This window comes from Balaenoptera borealis (assembly GCF_965194805.1).
Source record: "Balaenoptera borealis genome assembly, chromosome: 15".
In the NCBI taxonomy this organism is placed as follows: Eukaryota; Metazoa; Chordata; class Mammalia; order Artiodactyla; family Balaenopteridae; genus Balaenoptera; species Balaenoptera borealis.
This window is the reverse complement of record NC_138871.1, coordinates 36,586,386-36,610,175: the sequence shown is the minus strand read 5'-3', so window position 1 is coordinate 36,610,175 and position 23,790 is coordinate 36,586,386. Positions and strand designations below refer to the sequence as shown.

General features: G+C 37.2%; 1 protein-coding gene across 2 annotated transcripts in view; it reads right to left on the bottom strand.

Moving 5' to 3' along the window:
* RAB1A (RAB1A, member RAS oncogene family) overlaps positions 1–20,633 on the bottom strand; it is a 36,147-nt gene extending 15,514 nt beyond the window's left edge. Inside the window, exons 1-3 of one of the 2 annotated variants that reach the window (XM_082356494.1) lie at positions 20,379–20,633; positions 5,113–5,185; positions 376–471 (exon numbers count right to left, since the gene is read on the bottom strand). In XM_082356494.1, the coding sequence (XP_082212620.1) occupies positions 376–471; positions 5,113–5,185; positions 20,379–20,401 (192 nt within the window). In that variant the 5' untranslated portion in view covers positions 20,402–20,633. The remainder of the gene's footprint in view (positions 1–375; positions 472–5,112; positions 5,186–20,378) is intronic. The other variant, XM_082356493.1, reaches the window with a different exon arrangement.
* Between the last annotated feature and the right edge of the window lie 3,157 nt (positions 20,634–23,790).

Here is a 23,790-nt window from a genome sequence, read left to right as displayed (position 1 = left end):
CTCTCCTAGGTTTCTTCTAATGTTCCATAGTATTCAGCACAATAAAAGACATACGAAAATTGCTCAATATACTTCTGCTATAAGACAAGGTAAACCTCAACTTAGACCCCTTAGACCACACTGATAAAAGCACAAGAAAAAGAACTAGGACCAAGTTTGACTTAAAAACATGTATTTCTCTGCTTTATGAATAGAAAATTCAATGAGGAAGGTAATCATATCATTTTTAATCTAAACAATTCTTATTCTACCACTGTCATTAGATGAATGATTCTTAAGATACTTTAATTTTATTAACATATTAAAAAATAACAAATACACTCTAAATTTACCAAAATAATTTCCACAAAAATTTCTAGTCCAAAAATTACTTACTATTTGAAGTTTGATTGTTTTCCCATCTAACTCTATAGTTCTTATTTTGAAATCCACACCAATTGTGCTGATATAGCTTTCTGTATATGTATCATCCTGAAGGGAAAAAAAGCTAACAATTAAAATGAATGTTCAATAGAGTAAATAAGAAAATATAAAGTTAACTTTTATCTACAAAGCTGATAAACAGTTTATAAGGCGTAACATGCTGAGAACAGCCACTCCATCCTCTCCTGCACTCTGTTCATGTTCTGAAGACAAAGTGCTATTTAACAATGGTTTCTTCTTAAAAGATTTTTTTTTAATAGCTATTCTTTAATTTTTCTAAACATCTCTTGGCAAATTCTTTACATACATATAGAAAAAGGTTTTATATTTTCAATGATTATGAATGATTTTTCTAATTTTCTAATCAGTGGAACTCTTGCTCCTCCCCATCCAACTTATTCACCACAAAGCTATGATCATGTCACTCTCCTGAAAATTTTTTAGAAGTCAATTTTATTTCTTAGTTATGACTTTTTAAACAGATATAATTCACATACATGAAACTCACCCTTTTAAAATGTACAATTCAGTGGTTTTTAGTATATTCAGAAGGTCGTGCAACCATCACCACTATTTAATTCCAAAACATTTTCATCACCCAAAGAACACCCCATACCCAGCAGCAGTCACTCTCCATTTCCTCCTCTCCCCCTAGACGCTGGAAACTACTGATCTACTTCATGTCTCCGTGGATTTGCCTGTGCTGGACATTTCACATGAACGGAATTATATACAATGTGGCCTTTTGTGTTTGGCTTCTTTCACTCAGCATAAACTTTTCAAGGTTCAGCCATGTTACAGCATGGATCATTCCTTTTTATGGCTTCATTACTTTTCATGGCTGAAAAATAGTACCCTGTATGGATATACCACATTTTGTTTATCCATTCATCAGTTCGTGGACATTTGGGTGGTTTCTACATTTTGGTTATTATGAACAATGCTGCTGTGAACATTTGTGTACAAGTTTTTATGTGAACAATGTTTAACTCAAGGTTAAACTTTTAAAATTACACTTTTTTTTTTAAAATTGAAGTATAGCTGATTTACAATGTTGTGTTAATTTCTGCTGCTCAGCAAAGTGATTCAATTATACATATATACAAATTCTTTTTTTATTCTTTTCCATTATGGTTTATCACAGGAAACTGAATATAGTTCCCTGTGCTATACAGTAGGACCTTGTCGTTTTTCCATTCTATATATAATAGTTTGCGTTTGCTAACCCCAAACTCCCACTCCATCCCACCCCATCCTCCCCTCCCCTTGGCAACCACGGTCTGTTCTCTATGTCTATGAGTCTGTGTGAACCATGTTTTGAATCATGAATCAAACCAACTATAACAACAAACTTCTTAGACAACTAGGGAAATTTATTTTGTTAAGTCAACAAATGTATTTTATAGGAAAATGTCCAGTTCTTAGAAATACATATTGAAGTATATAAGGGGAAAATGACACACTTGGGATCTGCATTTGTGGCACTCCCAACAAAGAGAAGGGGAAAAAGGATTAAATGAAGCCAGTGTGGGGAAGTCTTGATAATGCTGAACCTGATGTGTACATGAGACTGAAACAAAGATCACTAAAGAATAAAATGTGATCAGAGAGAGTTCCAAGTGGCTAGAGGTAGCTATGCTGACTTATCCTCCACATATATTCACACTAATGCATACACAGAATCACTGGATAAAAGGATACTCTTGAAGCATTGAATGCAATTTGACAAAATGCTCATCATTAAATTAAAATTTTTTAATTGTCTAATTAGCATCAGGTACTATAGAAAGTGGATAGAGAACAAAATGAATGCAATAAACATTCATTCAGCACTCGTACATGCCACGTACTTTGTTAGAAATACTTATAAATGCTGTTAGAATTCTTATAAACCCCTAAATGACCCTCACTTGCGTGCCTCTGAGCCACTGCACATGCCCTTCCTACTGTCCAAATTCTCAGCATCTCCTTCTCCCCACTCCCAAGCTTTATCCCCCTACTCCCCCAGTCCCTGGGTCACATGGCAATTTTTATTCATTTTTCAATTCTGAGCTCAGGCAATACTGACTGTCCAAACATTCCCCAACTATTCAGCCAATAATTAAGAGATTCTTCCCTCTGTGCTCCCAAAGCTTATTATACATTTATCATACCTTTCGCAGCTTGTCTCTACTTCAGGGGCGTGAGAATCAGTATTTTCAAAATGCATCCTAGGTGATTCTACTGTGTAGGTAGTATGAAAACCTATGACTTAGATCAATAGGCATCCTGGAAAGGATTTTCTTTGAAGCACAAATACCTCAGGCTATAGCCATTTTCCTCAAGAGAGGCCAGCTTCTTCCCACCTACCTAGAATTGCTGATTTAATACTAGGAATTATTCTTAATTTTAATTAATTTTAAATATTTGCCAATTTAATAAAAATTAAGTAGTATCTAATTTTAAAGTCCTTTAAATACAAATAAAATTGAACATTTTTTTCATATTTATTGGCAATTTGTATTTCTCCTTTTGTGAACTGCCTGCTCATGTATTTGCTCATATTTCCATCAGAGCAAACATCCTTTCATTATTAATGTGTAAGTGTGCTTTATGTATTGAGAATATCACCCCTTCCTCATATATATTTTTTTCCTAGTACCATTTGTCTTCCAACATTTTTATGTGCTCAGCATTAACTTCAATGCAATCAAATTTAACAATCTTTTCTTTCCTGATTTTTTTCTGCGTTAGAAAATACTTTCACACAAGATTAAAGAGCCACCTAGGTTTTATTCTGGTACTTCCATGGTCTCATTTTTTAACCATTATATATAGTGAAGTTTTATATGTATATATATGGGATTCATTAATATCACTTATATCATCAGAAAAGTCATATTAAGTATTTGAGATGCTGTCAAGCTTGCAGTGGTGAATTTTAAGTTTTCTAAAATTCTAATTTTCCTTTGAAAAGCTTGAATTTATTATTACAGGCAGCAAATGCTGTTAGATATTTTCCTTGAAGTGATAATGTCTGTTCATCTGATAAAATGCGTACCCAGTACTCAATTCTACATAATTATAGTTTGTTAGTTGTTCTTTCAAGTTAAAAAAAAAATGTTCAATGAGAAAAGCAGCTAGTTTAGCTCAAAATGGAAACAACTATACAAGTGCTTTTCTTTCCCTTGAGACAGCCAACATACTCCAGTCTTCAGTAAAACTACTTTATGCAAACTCCTCATTTCTTCACACAGAATATTTAAAAAAGAATACTCGAGGATCACGATTTTTTTAATTAATCATTTTTAGAAGCAACCTAAGTGTCCATCAACAGACTGAATGAATAAAGATGTATACATACACATACATATACATACAATGGAATACTACTCAGGCATAAAAAAGAATAAAATTTTGCCATTTGCAACAACATGGATGGACTTGGAGGGTATTATCGTAACTGAAATAAGTCAGACAAAGACAAATACTGTATGATATCACTTATATGTGGAATCTAAAAAAATAAACTAATGACTATAACAAAAAAGAAATAGACTCACAGTTTGTTCATAGAGAACAAACTGGTGGTTACCAGTGGGGAGAGGGAAAGAGGGAGGAGCAAGACAGGGGTAGGGGATTTAGAGGTACAACCTACTCTATATAAAATAAAAAGCTACAAGGACATACTGTACAACACAGGGAATAGAGCCAATATTTTATAACTATAAATGGAATATAACCTTTAAAAATTGTGAATCACTATGTTGTACACCTGAAACTTACATAATACTGTACATCAACTATACCTCAATTTTAAAAAGTATGAAAAAAATTAATCATTTTTACTGTTTCATCAAAGACACTCTTAAATGAAAATGGTGTTTTTCCCCGCTGTGAGTGAACAGAGGTAAACACCATGACTATGAGTATAATTTGGGGCTTAGCACTACTTCAACATGGTGCTAATAAGGCACCGGCAGTTTTACCCACCACTGCTTTTGCAACATCAGACCAAAGATCAGTAGAGTGAAAAAAGGCAAATGTCTTTTGCCTTAGTACTAAGTAATTATTTACTTAGTAAATACTAATGGTTTAGTGTTATTAGGAAAGTAGTTTTGATCTCATGGACCCCGAGACGGTCCTGATAATCCCCACTGGTCCATACTCTTAAGAACCAATGATCTAGACAGTGAGAAGGAAAACATGCTAAATTTGAAGGCAGTTGATAAGACTATGAATAAGACTGTAGATTTTATTTATTAGGTTGAAAGTTATTTATCAGTTTGTAAATTTCAGCATATAGAACTCTATGCCATTGTCAAAAAAAGTTTGTACCAGACCCCACTTTTTCTTTTTATTCTACTAAAGTTTTACTTGAAGATTTGTTTTCCATCAAGTCACTTTCAACACAGACCTACTATTTTCCCCTTACCTCACTACTTATGTTGGAATGAAACACTGATCTCCAAGAAGAGTATTAGACACTCTGACTTTATAACTACACTTTGCTTGAATTTCTTTGAAGAGCAACAGCATTTCTTCTATTTAAGAGTCTAGATATCACTGGGGATGTACACTTGGAGGCTTTATATATGATATATAAATTCTGGAAGAATTAATATTCTGAATAAAACTGTTTAATCTTTTGTCTACCTAGAAAACATAAACAGCATTAATTTCTTTAAAAGCATTTTGATTTCAACTTACTGCAAACCTAAGAAGGAGGCAAGACTTTCCAACTCCAGAGTCGCCAATCAGAAGTAACTTGAATAAATAATCACTGCAAAGAGAAAAAGAAAATCACATTAATAAAAAGCATACTGTATTGTAAGTTCTACAACAACAAGAATATAGCCAAGAATAACAGCTCACTGAGGAAGACTACAGCTCCTGAAGAGCCCATGAACGGCCTAACAGAAGACCGAACAGCCTAACAGAAGACCAAACTGCAACAAACAGCAGGAGCCCTTTTGATGAATCACTGAACATGACAGAATTATGTAAAAATAAGATAGGCAATGCCACCCATGATCTCTAATATCAGCTGAACTTCCACTTCCAAGCAATGAATGAAAGGAAACATAAGTGATATGCATTCTTGGAGGGCCCAAGACTTATGCTAGAAAAATCCCACTCTTCTGCAGTAATACAGGCAGTTAACTTTTCATTGTTCTTGCCAATGAAACGTATCTCTCCTTCAAATTCCAATCTCAAGTCATTATTTCATAGCAATCCTCCAACGAAGGGCTTTTATGATCCTTCCCTAGCATCCACCTGGAATTCTCCCCCTTTAAAAAAAAATGGATCATTTAACTTCTGAAAGTCTATATTATAAATATCTTAAACTGGAGATGCAGTAAAATCAAAGGCTGTTTGTATAAATGCACAACTTTACCAACATTCTAAGCTTGTATTAAAGCATTCTTCAGAAAACACTGAAAGCTAGGCTATGTTTATGCACCTTTACCACTGCCAAACCTAACTCAAAAAACCATCCCCAGGCACGGACACATATACACTACCAAATGTAAAATAGATAGCTAGTGGGAAGCAGCCTCATAGCACAGGGAGATCAGCTAGGTGCTTTGTGTCCACCTAGAGGGGTGGGGTAGGGAGGGTGGGAGGGAGATGCACGAGGGAGGAGATATGGGGATATATGTATATGTATAACTGATTCACTTTGTTATACAGCAGAGACTGACACACCATTGTAAAGCAATTATACTCCAATAAAGATGTTAAAAAACAAAACAAAACAATACATTCCCAGGGATTCTTTCATGAACCTGAAGACAACACAGGGTCAGCCCACGGTCTCCAAAGGAATCTCTCATAGATTCTTCCCAACTCTGACCAGTTCTGTATGTTCTTTTAAAGCAATTTCAAAATGACAAAAAATCCAGAATTTACAGATTTTTTTTTAGAAGATATACATGATTCTTTATTTTCTTCCTTGTGATTTAGTTTTTAAAAAAATGCTACGTACTTAAAGTGAACCCCAAATATCACTTGCAAATGAAATGTAGATTACAATTATCAGATTTACATGTAAGCAAGATGTTTAGAAGTGGTTATCTCTGTGAATATTAATTAATCAACTGTTACCTAGGTTTATACAGTGATTTATGTATTACTTAAAACATAGCTTTCTGGTTTTACCGAGTTACCATAGTACACTTACTGTTCCTAATTATACCTAAAGGAAAGAATTTTTTTAAAAAACCAAAGTGCCATAGTCAGCAGCAAAATAAAGGTCACAGAAGGAAGTAAGCTTTTAAATAAGTCATTAAGAAGAGTTGATTGAAACACAGGATGAACTTAATAACTAACATCCTTTCCAGTTTGAGATCCTAAGGAAAAAAGGGAGTAGTGGGGATAATGATTATAAAAATTTACTCTTAATAAATTATTGATACCTAATACCAAACAACTTTTATTTTAGTCAGTACAGTTGCTGTGCTGACTCGCTTCAGTACTACTGATAGCTTTCTCTTTAATTAGACCAAATGAATTCTCAAGAATGCTGAACACTGAACATTAGCAATGAATTTACATTTCAGTCAGCAAGAAAAAAATCACACCACCGATACTACTACAATTACTTAGTTTTTAACAAAAATTTTGATACAACAAATGCCCTGAATTTACCAGTTTCCCTCAGGACAGTGCCAAGCGTCCAGTAAATACTCAATAAACATCCTCTGAATCAGTGGTACTGGACCCTTTTACAGTAAAAGACAGCACTGGGCCACATATGCTGCCTGTGGTATCATTCATTACCTTAAAGATCAATTTCTCTCTTTCAGAATAACCATAAGGCTGTAAAAAACATGAATGCTTCCTAACTGTGCTACAAGTTACATTATGATTTCAAGGAAATTAGTAGTCAATTTTTTAAAAAATCACTTTTCAATTATCATTCTTTTTAAATTTTACAAACAGCATTATTTTGAAACGTTATTTAATTTATGAGTTCCTGATAATTTACGGCTCAGAGCCATTGTAAATAATATGAAGAGGGCTTCCCTGGTGGCGCAGTGGTTGAGAATCTGCCTGCTAATGCAGGGGGCACGGGTTTGAGCCCTGGTCTGGGAAGATCCCACATGCCGCGGAGCAACGAGGCCCGTGAGCCACAATTACTGAGCCTGCGCGTCTGGAGCCTGTGCTCTGCAACAAGAGAGGCCGCGATAGTGAGAGGCCCGCGCACCGCAATGAAGAGTGGCCCCCGCTTGCCACAACTAGAGAAAGCCCTCGCAAAGAAACGAAGACCCAACACAGCCAAAAAAATAAAATAAATAAATAAATAAATAAGTCAGGAGCTCTTTAAAAAAAAATAATATGACGAGCAGAGCACTCTGTCCCAAATGAATCTTGCTAAAGAAGGCTATTTTGTTCTCCCCCAAACCATTAGCTTCACTAACACGGCAAGAGACATGGAGGAGAATGGCAAACAAAATCAACTAACAAACTTCTTGCCTTATTGAGTTCACACACCAGGAGACTGTGATCAACAGCATGTTACCTGCACTGGAATGTTTTAAATTACCTACTCCTATAGTACCTTATTTCTAAAGTATTAATATACAGGATGTAAAATAGAATTCAGATTTGAGATCACTTAAAGACATTTCTGTAACTATAATTTACAAAACAGAACACAGTAAAAATGTTGATAGGAAATATACAAATCTAAAGTTAGAAAGCTCAATATCAGAATTTTGGTACAAAGAGTCAAGAATAATTTAGCAAATAGTAAGATTTTAAATGTATTTTTCTTTTATTCTCAAGAATTTGGATTAAGTTTTCAGTCTGCAATACCATTTTGACTTAAGTGAAAAAATTGAATTATATCAGTTGAGAAATCTTTATAGAAGTACAACTGTAATCACCACTCACCTAAATCAGATAGTTCTAGTAAATCCTATCCACTGTTCCCAATGAGAATTTCCTCAGGTTTTTTTCATGTCTAATTTACTATGACAATGACACTTCATATTTTCTCCCCATAAGTAGTCTGGAGTCTGTTTTTCCCCACTCTTATGTTTAACATACCTATCTGTATGAAGGTAAACTGACTTATTCATCCAAAATGTAACACTGTGCCTTTTACAAAGGACTGTGCTAAGAGATCAGAGAACATGTTAATTTTGCGTTTTTAATCAGGTCTCTTTCATTGTGAGAAACACCTAAAGAATATCTATAGCCATCCTTGAGTAACATTTTGGGCAAAATGCTAGAGAAAAAAATTTACAGGGACATGGCATGTTAAAAGGACAAACACCAACTTCAATGGCCAAGGCAACAATTTGAGCCACAAAGTAAACAATCATGTACTGGATTATAACCCAAAGAATAAAATAAATATCCATGAGTCCATAAGTGTATAAATCATTAATTAAATAAATAGGAGAGGAGAGACAACACTTCCTTACACGAGGATTCAAACGAATGCATGTAGAAGGAATGAGAGAAATAGAAAATCACTGGCAGATTAACTGCTGCAGGCAAGATCCACTGATGAATGCTAAAATTAGTGGGTGAAACTTCAAGGAGAATTAGGATATTTGCACGGCCTCAAAATTTGTCCCCCCCCAAATATTTATTACTGCAGTGGTTTTAACAAATGCCCACAAATTCTTTGAACACTCCTTCCTCCAGGAAATGGAGCTTAGTTCCCTTCCCCTGAGTGTGGGTTCTTAACGACTGGTTTCTAACAGAGTGTAGGAAGGGAAAAATAGTAATTTTACACTGGAGAAACCTGACAGATGCCACCTTTACTAAGTGATCAACGTGAACATCACCAGCAATAAGTCATATTGATATCATGTACCTTCTGATATGATGTAATGAGTAGAGTGCTTCACCTCTATGGTATCTCTCTCCAAATCCATAACCCCAGTCTAATCATGAGAAAACATCAGACAAATGCATACTGAGGGAAATTTACAAAGTACCTAAACTCTTCAAAACTGTCAAGGTCATGAAAAATAAGATTGAGAAACTCACAGACTGAAGGAGGCCAACATGATATAACAATTAAATACAATATGGTATCTTGGATTAGGTTCTGGAACAGAAGAATGACATTAGTGGAAAAACTGGAGAAATTGGAATAAAAGTCTATAGTTTAGTTCATAGTTTACCAATGTTAATATCTTAATTTTGATAAATGTACCATGGTATATAAGATGTTAATATTGGGAAAGCTGGGTGAAGGGTATACAGGAATTCTCTGTACTACTTTTGCAACTCTTCTGTAAATCTAAATTTATTTCAAAATAAAAAGGTTTTAGAAAAACAAACTATGAGGACATTAGTGAAATAGGTACAATCTCGTTGAAAAGCTAGCCCCTGATATTTTTTAAACATGAGAGACATATTTTGTGTTTTCTCGAGTTAAATCAACAATCATAAATCATGCTGGATTCTGTAAAATAAAAACTTTGCTTTTGAGGCACAAGTATTTTTTGAGAATATTAATTTAAAGTGGAAATAATTCAGTGAGAAAGTAAGACAGTTAAGACTGACATAGATTAAGGCTCGATGGAAAGGGGCAGATTCAACCTTTTAACAATTGGATGGTGGGATGTCAAATATAGCAGCAAGTGAAAAATTATTTTTGCTATCAGTTTCTCCTTAAGTCTACTCCTGGTCTACTTCAGCAATACTCTAGATCCTCTATTTCCATTATTTATGATCTGAACATAATCGTGATACCCATGCCATTTTTGCATGTAAGCATTAATATTTTCTGTACCTTAAAAAATGTCACTATTGTGAGAGCATGAAACAATATTTTTAAAAAGTTACCAAAACCCATTTTGACTCAAAATTCTATTTAGGTAAAATGTTTTCCTTTTTATGAAGTTACCAAACTACATCTATAAAATATGAAGTAGGAGATGAATCTGCTTGTTGCTGAATCTAAAATACTACTCGGAATTCTATAATCTCAAAAGAGACTACTACGTGATACTGTTATGTAAAAAGATTATATACTATGTTTGTCTAGTATAACCCATTTTTGTTAAAAAAAATTTGTACACACATAAAAGATTTTGGGGAAAAAATGGACACTTTTAAATTGTACGATTACACTTGATCTTTTCTTTATATTTTTAAAAAATAGTCTGCAGTCAGACTGTATTACTTTTCTAACCAGAAAAAAAAATGTCATTTGAGGGGAGGAAAAATTTTTAATCAATGATTTATTCAATGACTGAACAACCTTACAAGTCCTTTCAGCATACCTGTCCTAACACAAATGACATCTAAGTAGGTAGCGTAGGTCAAGGTTGTAAGCAGACAGCACTGGCACATTCCCAATATAGCCACAAAGATATGAAGTCAACTTTTTGGATTAAATAAGAATAAACAGTTTTTTCTTCTTTTATGAAACAAAATTTGGATTACCAGACATAGTTCACCTGTCAATGAATATAAGAGATAGCTGACTGACATTAACACAAGTTTCAACTACCCTTTGGAAACACACCAAGGAAGACAAAAGTAAACAGTGGAAAACTATATAATTGTTTTTATCCAAACAGTACCCCCAAAATACAAATTTCACAGTGTCAGCTGTAAGTATATCTTAGAAAAGGCCTACTATTTTAAAAAGTTCAATGGAACCTAAATTTGTTCTCTTTCACCTAGAACAAGTTCACTTGCATGATAGGAATCATGTAGTTTTACCTTTTTATAAAATCATACTTGAAAACAGCCTAAAACTAAGCTTACATAACAAATTTAAAACAGAATCATGGTTATGATATTATGATATAGTGGCCAAATAAACTTGAATTCACTTTTAAACTACACACTAGTCTATTAGTCTTTGGGGTATGGAATGATTAATAAAACTTGAGCTGCAATAATTGTGCTTGACATCTACTTTTCTTCTTCACTCACTTTAAGTATGCTCCACAGAACACAATTCAAAATTGACCATCAGGGGACTTTCCTGGTGGTCCAGTGGTTAAGATTCTGCACTTCCACTGCAGGGGGCATGGGTTCTGGGCAGGGAACTAAGATCCCACATGCCATGTGGTGTGGCGGCAACAACAACAAAATTGCCCATCAGGCTGGATAAAAGAGGTAAGAACTTTTAGTTCCTTCATATGCTTCTATATCATTTGAATTTTACAGAGTACATACTACTTTTGTGATTAAATTAATAAAAAAACTAAATAAACCTTCAGCTATGGACAAAAGCAGCCTGTTAGTCAAAATAAACAATTACCAAGAATCTGAGAGGGCAACAGTCTTTCCACCATATTTAAGAAAATAGCCAAGCAATTTTTTAAAAACTCTCCCCATAACTGACCCCTAAAACTACATAAAAAAAAAATATTTAGAGACAATAGATTAATTTTCCAGGTTCCACTTTAGCTCTGTTTAAAACAGTGTTCCAAAAATCCAAAGCTGGAATTCTGAAAATGAGGGAAGCTTTGGTTGTTCTGAAGAAGTAGTAAGCCATACAAGAGGACAAAAGAGTAAATGGTCTTACCACGTACATAACAGCAAATATTTAGTGAAAAACGCACCAAGGAGGGGCTGTAAGTGTCCATACCTCCTTACCTTTCAAAGCCTGCATGGGTTTTAGACCTGGAAAGAACTGTATTTGAATTCAGGCTTCATCACATACTAGCTACAAGATCTTGAAGTAAGGTACTTACCTATCACCATGAGGCTCTATTTCCTCATCTGTAAAAAGGTTCAATTAGCACTCTCTACCACCCAATTAGGCTCTGGTCAAGATTATAAACATTGTCTCTAAAGCATTTAGCACAGTGTCTGGTACAGGAGCACAATAAGTGGCAATTATTATTATTTTTCCTTCCTCCCTCCAAATCAGGATGCAACCTGATGAAAAATCTCAAGAGCTACAGACAAAAACTTTGAAGCTATTTATCCAAAGTCTCAATACAGATGATGGATGGGTGACGAAGTATCACAGGAGTTTACCAGTATAATCTAAAGTAAAAGTGTAAAAATTACCAGCTAACAGTTATAAGTACTATGATCACAACTCCCAAAGTCTAGCAACACATGAAACAGTAACACGGTCTGCAGCAAATGTGCCTGCCTCTCCAGCAAGAGACAGGTGTTCTCTGCTTTACTTGCTTTTCTCACAGAAAGACATCCATGACTTTAAGGCCCCAAGTATAAGTATTCAAGAATAGTCAGGAGGGTAGAAAAACTGAGAATGGATAAGATAATTAACTTCAAGCCTAGAGAAGCTTTAAATATCAACCCAACACAAGATGTGAAGAAAGTCAAAGGGCCATTCACAATACATACCTCACAAACCCTTCTTAACATTTTTAAAAAGGCCTCTCCAATCACGAATTTTAGACAGAACTGACCACAAAAATGCTAGTTGCCTAATTAACTGGCTTAATTTTAAATTCCTAGAAGTTAACCACACACACTAAACTGGAAACAGCATACTTGGACTGTAAAATCACAGGCCCTTGAGTTAAAATTCCAATTCTACTGCTTCCTCTGAATGCCCCTGGGCAAGCCATTTAACTCTTCTCTGGCTCTGATTTCTATAAAATTAGGACACTATTTCTTCATACTATTAGGGGAAATAATGGACAGACATAAAACTTCTGACTAGTGGTGGGAACTCAAATTGTTATTTGTTGACCTTATCCCAAGACTAGTGTCAGGGCTTCTGGAAAGTCCTCCTCAGTGCTCTGTTCCTCTCCAGCTAAAGCAATATAACTAAAACTTTCTGTTAATAATAGAAATCCTAGGCCCCTTCTCCAAATCTTTTGCACTATTATGCCATCTTATTCTTTAAAAATATCACAAGATTTAATTTGTGCTAATACTGTTAAATTGACTATGCTTGCTTGAGCTTGAGTCTTCTTAACTGGTAAGCACCTGGGAGCAAAGTCTGTGTTTTATAATTAAAAAATAAAAACCCCTCAACTCCTAGCATAGTCTAACTGATAAAAGAGAAAGAAAGGGCTGGCTATTTTCTTTACCAAGCTTTTTTTCCAGGGAAATCAGATTGTGTGTGCGTGTGTGTGCGTGTGTGTACATTCACAGGAAGATTTTAAATATCTGTACTGAAAACATTTTTCAAATAGACAAGATCAGAGATCAATGTGTAATGATTAAATGTGTTAGAAAAACATTAAAATTGAAACCACCTGCATATATACATTACATATATTCTTAAATATATTCTAACATCCCTTACTGGAATACACGTGTCAACTCCTGCATAGCACTGTACAGTTTCCTCTTGAGACTCAGAACTGAGGCGGTACTAATCACGTTATAAAGAAACAGGCTCAAAAGGCATAAATGACTTTTATGAGGTAAGTGGTGGTGTGAACTTAAACCTAGGGTTTACAACTCTAAATGCTGGGGTTTTTTTGTTTTTTTCATATCTCACCACATTCCCTCAATGATATATACTCAGATATGATAAAAATGTCAGTAAACATGTTAAGTCCTACTTTGTATATAAAACCTATCAGAATGAATCAAACCACCTATGAACTAGCATAAAGACCTGACCAAATATAAAGAAAAGTGTAATTCACTGCTTAAATTAACTTAGAACATTTGTCTTAGTAGAGAATAAGTTAGTTCAGCTCAAAAGAGCATGGTAAATTTTGGAGTTCAGACTACATTAAGCTTTAGTAAGTGATGAACCCAGTTGCTCTTTATGAGGACAGATGCCAGCCACCAACCCAAAAATTAAGCACTAAATAATTATCCAGTGTATATTTGACAAAGTTGCTTCAAATGTCCTTTTATAAATCTGGCTACTTAACTATTTTTATAAATCCCATCTAATTCAATTAAGACTATATTACATATTACACTTGGCTAGGCATTTATCCTAATTACATCCATATGAATTTTAAGGTAGTAAAGATACTGCAGAGATGACATTGTTCTTAATGTGAACACTAATGTTCTGTGAACTTACTGTGCCTTTGTTTCAAGAATCTTGGAAACACTTCATATGTTAGTAACCTAATGAGAAACAAACAGGTAAGCATTTTAATAAAAGGAGAGGAAAAGCACAGACTAGGTCATCAAAACAAAGCCATGCCCAAACAAATCTCACATTTCGAAATTAATCAGTTCAGGATACCAGATTTAAAATTAAACTCTGTCCCTCTTGGGTTTCCACATTTCAAAAGAATTGGTAGTGAACATTCTCTTTTCTGTTTTCAATCTTCTAAATCAGGCATTCTTAACTTGAGGTTCATGAATAGGCTCAGGGAATGTGAACAACTTGCAACTTCATGCAAAATGTTATGAGTATGTATACACATAGGGAGCAGATCCACAGGGTTCGTCAAATACTCCTAGGGGTACATGACCATAAATGGGTTAAGAATAACTGCCCTAAATCAAGTTACTGGAAAATATCTATGGGCAGAGTAGCAAGGACAAAGAACAATTCCACTTAAGTACTATTGTTATTCAAAAAAAATACATTCAGACAAGTTAAATCCATCACTGTTCCTAGAAAACTTCAATTATATAATTCACTCAATTTCCTTTGTAAAGATCACTAGTTTGAGATGCAGACTGCATAAAATGCCCTGGGTAAAGACCCTAGCCAAGTAGCTGGCACAAAGAGTAAGCACGTGTTAAACAGTAGCTATTATTATTAAAAATAATGTTTCCAAAGAGTGGTCACCCTTGTGAGCAAAGGTAACACTACCTGTCAGAATTGGGAATCTATAAACATGGAACAGAGTAAACAACTGGAACCTATCAACAATCTTGGATTTAATAAAGTGGGGTGTTCTGACCAACTGAGCCATCAGTCACAAAAGTACTGATGTACTTTTGTGACTGATGGTCACAAAAAAGTAGAAATATTTCATTTCCTACCTCTCCTTTGTACCCTATTTCTTCACGTTTAAGTCAGTAAACAAACCAACAAACACTTGTTCTCTGGTTCCCTAAGGCCTCAGGATTATTTTTTTCCCCAAAATATCATTACACCATTACCCTTTTATAATCTGAAACATCACAGGGTGGTTCCAAAGAAAAGCCAAGACTTTGTTTTTTTTCCCTAAATTCTATTCCAGATATCAAAGAAGCAATCTCTTCTCAGCCCCACCTTCTACAAGAAAACAGTGGAATAGTCTGACTGTTCCCCTCTCCCTGTAAGATTAAAAAACAAAAGGGGCGGAGGGGACATTTTGCCTAAATCTCTTACTAAAACTCCAAAATGTAGTTCAGACAAACAGTGGTAAAAAGCAGGTAAGTTACACATCTAAAATATCTCACGCACTGGCATCCTACACCCATTTTCGGTTTCTCTTCATCTTAAAACACTCAAAGTATTTTTTAGCAAATCTTTAAAAATCTCAAAATCTTAAAAAGCATTTTATTTAACCCTGTTTTTATATATTAGGAAAGAGACAAGAGTAGGTAACATTAGCAAAAGGAAGCTATTCTTAACTATCAAAAAGGAAACTTAACTATTACAACTACAAATAGTAAAACCATCATATATGTACAATCAAAAGTTGCCAAGGAGAGAAAACACACACGGCCAAAGGACTGCTGATAGGATATGAATCCAGCAAGATGCTTAGCACTTGTTAATCATAATAACTTAGATAAATCACTAAGATTGCTTCTAGAATAAAAACTGAAATATTAAATTACTCAGAAAGCAAAATTCTCTTTAAAAGTCAACTAAACAGTCGGCAAGAGAACACTTGATTCTGAAGCTCTTTCACCTTTAAGACAAAAAAAAAAAAAACAAAAAAACCCTTGAACATGTAAGAAACCGTCAACATCTTATACTTTAACCTAATTATGATGAAAAAGAAGAAGAAAATTTTAAATGCAAAATTTCAGTTTCTTTCAATGATCCTTCAAGATCATCCATTCACACAAAACTCTTAAGATGGAAAGTCTATGTAGCTACTGGTAACTTACATTACCCAAAGAATTACATACACTGATTCTCTACGGACAATAATCATATTCTGAATAGTGAGAATACCTCTTCTTTAAACTTCTTTGAATTTCTCAAATCATTACCAACACGACGAAAAAGTCATCAAGGCAACCAACAAAAAGAAAATCTATTTTTAGTTGATTTCTGCTTCTTTTCTAATAAAAAAATTCTAACTAAAAATTATGTAAAAGGCAGTAATGATATACTTATTAATGAAATTACACTCTGTCAGACAGATAACAGAACTGATTAACTTGTTTTTACCTTTAAACCCTTAATTTAAAAGACAGATTTATTCAAGGCAGAGCGCTGGCAAAAAAAAAAAAAAAGTCAGATGTTCCTTGAGTCTACCATGACAGAAAACAAAGTTTAAGAGACTGACTAAAACTTAAGCCATGATATTTTAAAAAGTTAAAAACAAGGTAAATTTTTTTTAAACAAATTTTTTCTGCATTAAACTAGTCGATTCAAAGAGACTACTACATATAGTTCCTCCTACCGTAGTTAACTGGCATATTCATGATAGGTACACCTACTTTATTCTTAACACACTCCTTGATGAAGCGGCCAAAATTATTTTCTTGACACTAAAAAAAAAAAAATCTGCTAGAAGCTAATGGATTAGGAAAAATGCTTCTGGTATGAGAATAATGCTAAGTATTTCTTAAGCAGTGTGCTGAAATAATCACTGCCTGCTTCACCACCTAGCTCAGGAAAATCAAAATCTTTCCTCAAATCTCCAGAAAAAAAAGAAAGCTCTGATCCTTTCCATCTACTTTTTCCACCGCTCAGATTTCACTTCAGTTGCATTTTGTTTTTGTTTGCAGCATTTGTAATTCAAGCGAGTCAGTCATTACTCTTAATTTCTACCATAAAGATAACCCAGGGCCATCATTTCTCCCAAATCAGCCAAATAACATAGAAAGTAGTCAAAGAAAAAGCTTAAAATTTAATCATTGATTGACATATTTCTTATTCTCCTCACTCCCAAACCAAAAGCTTACAACTTAAAGATCATAAAGTAAAAGTATCCAGTAATAAAGCTAGCAACAGGTAATCGTATGTCAACCTACCTATATAAATCTAAAATCCTGTTCATTCTGAGAGAACCAAACTTTTTCTTTTGTCAAGAACACATTTTCAGTACCAAATTCAGCAGCACCCATAAAGCAGATTTTGAAAGTTTCTAAAAGGATTAAGATAAATAGTAGATGATAAACCAAAACAAGGAACATTTGGGGGTGCACCTGTAAACATTACCTAGTATACTATTATTTCAAATTAGCATATAAAGTATACGCTATAATACACATGTATTATAATGTACAATATTGTACCTGGCATATAATAAGTGGCCATAAATGTTAGCTATTAGGATAACACTGTGGAATCATGAAAGGCACTCATCCATTAAAAGTTTTAACTTAAGAAAAAAACATGCGATTTTAAAGTTTAGAACAAGGTTTTAAAGCAAATGGATTTGTGTTTGGGTGATTAAACTGTAAGAATTTCCTTCTTTTCTCTATTTTCCAATTTTTCTCTACTTTTATGATGGTAACAAACTATTAAAGATAAAAAGAAGAAACTGCTGAACTCAGATTTCTAAAAATCTGCTTGCTGGTTGCCTTTGTGACCTTCTGTAATAAAATACCACCTCCTCTCACCTTAGTACTTTTCACTAGTGCTTTTCGAAACGTTTTCCCAAACTCCTAGGTTATTTTACTTAAGAGACAGTCTAGAATATAAATACAGTAGCCCAGGTACAGGCACACTCAAGGCCATAAAAATATACAAATGATTTCTGGGACTGATTCTGTTGAGGTCATTAATCTAGAGTCCTCAAAAGAAAGAATGGTTTGGCACTCTATTTACTTAAGAATTACTACCCTTGCCATTTATTAACCATTCTTCTTTCTTCTTCCCTCTTGAACAATCCTTCTCACTCCCTCTGCTTCTCCAAATCTAATGCTAGTAACTCCCTTACTGGTTTGTTTTCTATAAGATCTTTCTAAACCCTACTAGCGAACCACAAGCCCATACCTTCTTTTAAAATTTTGTGGCTCCAATCCATGCCACACATCTGGAACTTGCCATACGTATTGGTATTTAACATATATAAAATCTATTTTTTATATTCTATTATAAGTTCCTTGCAGGTAAGGATTATATTCCTAAATCCCAGCACTACTGGAATGCCTCACATAATGATGTACACCATCTACAGTGCTCTTACAGTTTACGAAATTGTTCTACATATACTTGAGCCTCACAACTACCCGGACAGGAATAAAGATGACTGTCCTATTTTACAAAAGGAGAAACAAATTCAGAGTCTAAATCATTTGTCATGGTTCTGTCCAACTAATCTTCAAGAGCTATTTACAGTACTAAATATATGTAGCAAATTTAAGAAACTCCCTGAACAGAAGAAAAACCTCCATAAAATGGAAAATCCATGTACTTTACTGTTGCCAGGAAAGCTACTAAATTAGGGACCTCAAGTTCAACTCTGCCCAACTATGCAAAACCAACTTTGTCCTTGGAGCCCTTGATAAAAAACTGCCAACACAGCAAATCTGACACTACTAGAACACTGTCTTCAACTTCTTAAGGTATATAAAATTTTAATAAAATACTATGGCTTCCATTTAGAACAAAAAGGGACATTTCAGCGTCAAACCACAGTATTACAAAACTTGAAGTCAGAATGCATTTTGCAAGAGCCATGTGACACACACATGACAGTCAGCTAAACCCATGGGCGGACCTTTTAGGGGAAATGTTCAGCAGTAACTGACCAAAGCAGCAAATAAACTCAACATTTAGGTCAAACACTGATCTTTGCTTTAAAAAATTCCCCCGTTTCCCTCAAAGCCTTCTGACACTGAAGAGGAATACCAATTAAATCTCCTTCAATTATTCCTAAATTTCAATATGCAAACTGTAGAAGGATGTTTTTAAGGGCCATTAAGGAGAACCCAAGAAAGTCTTCCCAAGGAAAGCGAACACCAGTTCCCAGGAAAGGTGCCAGGTGTGTCACATCTGCTGTGATGACTTACTGAGTAAGCAAGAAAAAGAAATGCATTAACTTTTCATGACACGTCATGGAACCTCATTCCCTATCTGCAAGCATTCAAGTAGGTAATCCAAACCCTACAGATCTATCATAGAGCCCATTCGTTTCTCTTTCAACTTGAAAGCAAAGCCTTCCTTTCAGTTGGTAATATCACAAAGATGTCCCTAGGTTTTAGCGCTGGTGTTTTGTTTTTCCCTTGACCTACACATGGCAAAATGACTGTAGTGTCCTCAAAAAAATAAAAAATTCTCACAAATGCCCAGGTTTTGGGGACGGCAATGGGACCGCTGAGTTCGTAAAGAACTCCAGGAAAAAACTAAAAAAGAGAACTAAAAATTTTAAATCGCTTCTCACCATCTACCCATTCCCCTAAATCCCACGCAATCCTGAAAAGCATCCATATTACCTACAACCTGGCGCGGAGGGTGGAAGAGAGAGCCAACAAGCTCAAGATTTGCAAGTAAAGCTGGTTTCCACCCCGACGGCTCTGACAGCTCCGCAGACCGCGGGCGCAGGGTCTAACAGTGTCCTCTAGTAGAGTTCTCCCACCCCATCCCCTCCCTCCCCTTAAAAACAGGTCCTCCTTCAAAAGTCACTGCCTCCAAGAGAAGCTACCCCTTCCCACGACCCCACCACCGACTCCCCGACGCTCCAACCCCCTTACCAGACTGTTTCTCCGCACCGGCCTGGCACTCAGGCCAGGACTCCAACCAGACCGGGTCCAGGCCCGGGCGGCTCACCCCTCCGGCCCGATCCCTCCCCCCGACCGCCCCTCCTCCGTCAGACAATGGGGCCCGACTCCCCGCCGCCAACCTCTCCTGCCCCATCACCCCCACCTCACCCCGGCCGAGGCCCCCGCCTCCGCCCTCCTCGCCCCCTCTAAGCTTTCCCAAGCTGGCCCACGGACCCAGCCGACCGGTGCTCTCCTGCACTCACTATTCGGGATTCATGCTGGACATGTCACTGCAGCTGCCGCCGCCGCCACCGCCGCCCTTGCTGCTGCAGCCGCTGCCCTGACTCTCCGCGCCACGGGTAGTCGAAGGGAGAGGAATGAGATACGCTGTTCCGAGAGAGCAGACGTCTTCCCCCGACTCCGTCCCCTTAGAACACAATCAGCAGCCGCCACCACTCAGCTATCGCTTCCACCCAAAATGGCCGCCGGCGAACCAGGAAATAGGAAAGCCTTAGACCAAGGGGCCTTTACACAGCCCAAAGGGCGGCCGCACCGCGTGGCATGCCGGGAAAGAGAGTTGCGAGCGTGGCTGCGGGCGCTGGGGAACGACGGTACGGCGCCGCGACCCGGACTCAGCTTCCCGCCAAGCCCCGCGTTTCTGGCGCACGCGTACTTGAGGGGTTGTCGCCCGCCCTCTTCCCCCCCTCTCCCAACACCCCCCCGCTCCGCCCCTCCCTGCTCCCCTCCCCTCGGACTCGCTGGCTAGGACTTCGCTAGGACTCCCCCTAGCGGATTGGCTAAGGCCGAGCGGCCCTGGTGATGTCATCAGTGAGACGTGGCAGCCAGGCGAGTCAGCGCCCCACGGGGGAGGGGAGGGACTGAGGGCTGTGCTGGCCGCTGGCGGAAGAAGGGGATGCGGATCAGGGAACCCTGAGCGCCGGGGAGAGAGGGGTTGGAACCCGAGGGACGCCTGAGTGTCTAGGCGGAGGGAAGGGGGACTAGAGGTCTTGCCTCCTGTGCGCCTTTTGTTGGCCTGACCAGCTTGAGGCTTGAGCTTCCCGGCTGGTCCCAGGACCTCCGCTCTAAGGATGGAAGAAGAGTCCAGGGGCCTCTGCGGAAAACTTTGGGTCTTTGGAAAACACGAAGCCGTTCTTTCAGTTCTCTTCCTCACTCACCCAACCCCACTGGGTCTGGTCATCGACCAGTGTTGGCCGCAGGCACTACCATTTTCTTGTTTGATCTCTTACATTCCCTTTCCAGCCCCTCTCTGATCACGTCAGCCTGGATATTGCAGCAAGCTCCGAGTGGACTATCTGCCTCTGTCTCTTCTCTGCCGCATGCCATTTGCACCCATATCCAGACGTATCTTCCTGAAACAACATTTCCCTCCCTAACCCCACATCTTTCAGTGCCTCCACGTTGTGTGGACGGAGCACAACCCGGAGCCAGACAAAAACAGTGATCTTCCTGCCCTGGTTCCAGCCTTCGGGTTGAGTTATACTTATTTTTAGTTGTTATTTAATTCTGAGCCATTCTACAAGATTGACAAGTAATAAGCAATAGCGCAGATCATCACTATACAATATCTGGAAACTTCAGGAGTAATATTAACACTACATTTTTAAAAAAGCTTATTGTCTTAACAGCTCTCTTTAATCAGCTCAGGAATTTAAATCTCCACTAAACTTTAACACATTATCTTGGGTTACTTAATTACAAAGGGCATAGTGTAATACATTGGCCAAAGTTTATCTTCCAACTTGTTCTAAGAACCAAGAAAATTATCTCAAAAGAGTGGTTGCATGATCACTTTAAATTCCCATGACACCAAAATACGGAAAGAAGGCAGTTCTTATTTCTACCCATTTACTAACTACACCCCTTTAACGCACAAATTTAACGCATGCGCTTTAGTTGACTACCTCATCAAACAGTTCACTAGAATTCCTTCTCATCATGTTGCCTTCTGAAATGAACGTGGTCAACACATCAGAAGTACCCAGAATGGATCAACGATAGACGTCAAAAAGTGTTTATTACCCTAGACTCTCGTCCCTTCCTGCTTATTGTGATTTCACAGAAGAAAAACTCAGAATATCTCTAAAGAATTCATCTTGAGGGACTTCCCTGGTGGTGCAGTGGTTAAGAATCCGCCTGCCAATGCAGGGGACATGGGTTTGATCCTGCCACGCAGCACCTAAGCCTGTGCGCCACAACTACTGAGCCTGTGCTCTAGAGCCCGCATGCCACAACTACTGAAGCCCGTGCACCTAGAGCCCGTGGTCAGCAGCAAGAGAAGCCACTGCAATGAGAAGCCCACGCACCTCAACTAAGAGTAACCCCTGCTAGCCACAACTAGAGAAAGCCCGCGTGCAGCAATGAAGACCCAACGCAGCCAAAAATAAATAAATAAATAAAATTTATTAAAAAAAAAAAAAAAGAATTCATCTTGAGCCAAAGATAAAAATTCTAACCTGTTCCTCCCCTTGGAGGTATACCCCTATACTTTCTTTAATTACTTATTTCCTTTCCCAAGAAATAACTAGTAACTTTAACCTAAGCGAGAGTAGTTGTTAGATTTAAATGAAACATTGAAAAGCATGTAGTACAATGACTTTGGGAGCACTTAGTAAATGGTAATTACCTTCCTGAAAGTTTTTTTTTTGGCTGTGTTGGGTCTTCGTTGCTGCATGCGGGCTTTTCTGTGGTTGCGGCGAGCAGGGGCTACTCTTCGTTGCAGCGTGTGGGCTTCTCATTGTGGTGGCTTCTCTCATTGTGGAGCACGGGCTCTAGGCGCGCGGGCTTCAGTAGTTGCGGCTCATGGGCTCTAGAGCGCAGGCTCAGTAGTTGTGGCGCACAGACTTAGTTGCTCCGCAGCATGTAGGATCTTCCCGGACCAGGGATCGAACCCGTGTCCCCTGTAATGGCAGGCGGATTCTCAACCACTTCGCCACCAGGGAAGCCCCCTTCCTGAAAGTTTTAAGTGTACCTGCTGTATACCAAGGACAGAATGCCTCATATCATAGTTGTGATGTTGTAGTATGCAAGGAGATCAGAGGCAGTGGTGGATGGGTGTTTCCCACCCCGTACTACACTTTATATGTCATTTACATTAAGACTTCCTTCCCCCCAAAAGTGACAGTTTTGCTGATTCAAACTAATATATTTTATATTAGGTGTTTGAGTAGCTACTTTTATAGTTCAGATTAATAACTCTGTAACTCATTAAACTAGCACGAGCCCTGTTGATTGCCCTATTGTTAAATCAGAACTCTCCTAGGGCCATTTGGCTATTTGTTCTCTGACTCATTCTTTTCTTTCTTTCTTCGTTCCTTCTTTTCCTTTTCTTCCTTTTTCTTTTATTAAATATTTATGACCTGGCATGTAATAAATGTGCTTGGAACTTGTGCTTGGAACGATGAGGAATACAAAGGGGAATGATTACAGCTCTCTAGCTGCAAGATAACAACCTACTGAGAGAAAGATGTGTACACAAATAAGGCTTAGAGGGGAAAATGCAAAAATAAATTTAAATAATACAATGTGTATAGAGACAGAAATCAGATCAGTGACTGCTAGGACCTAGAAATGGGAGGAGGGAATTGTCCACAAAGAGACACAAGGGAACTTTTGGGTTTGATGGAAATACTCTATTGCTTCACTGTGGTGATGGTT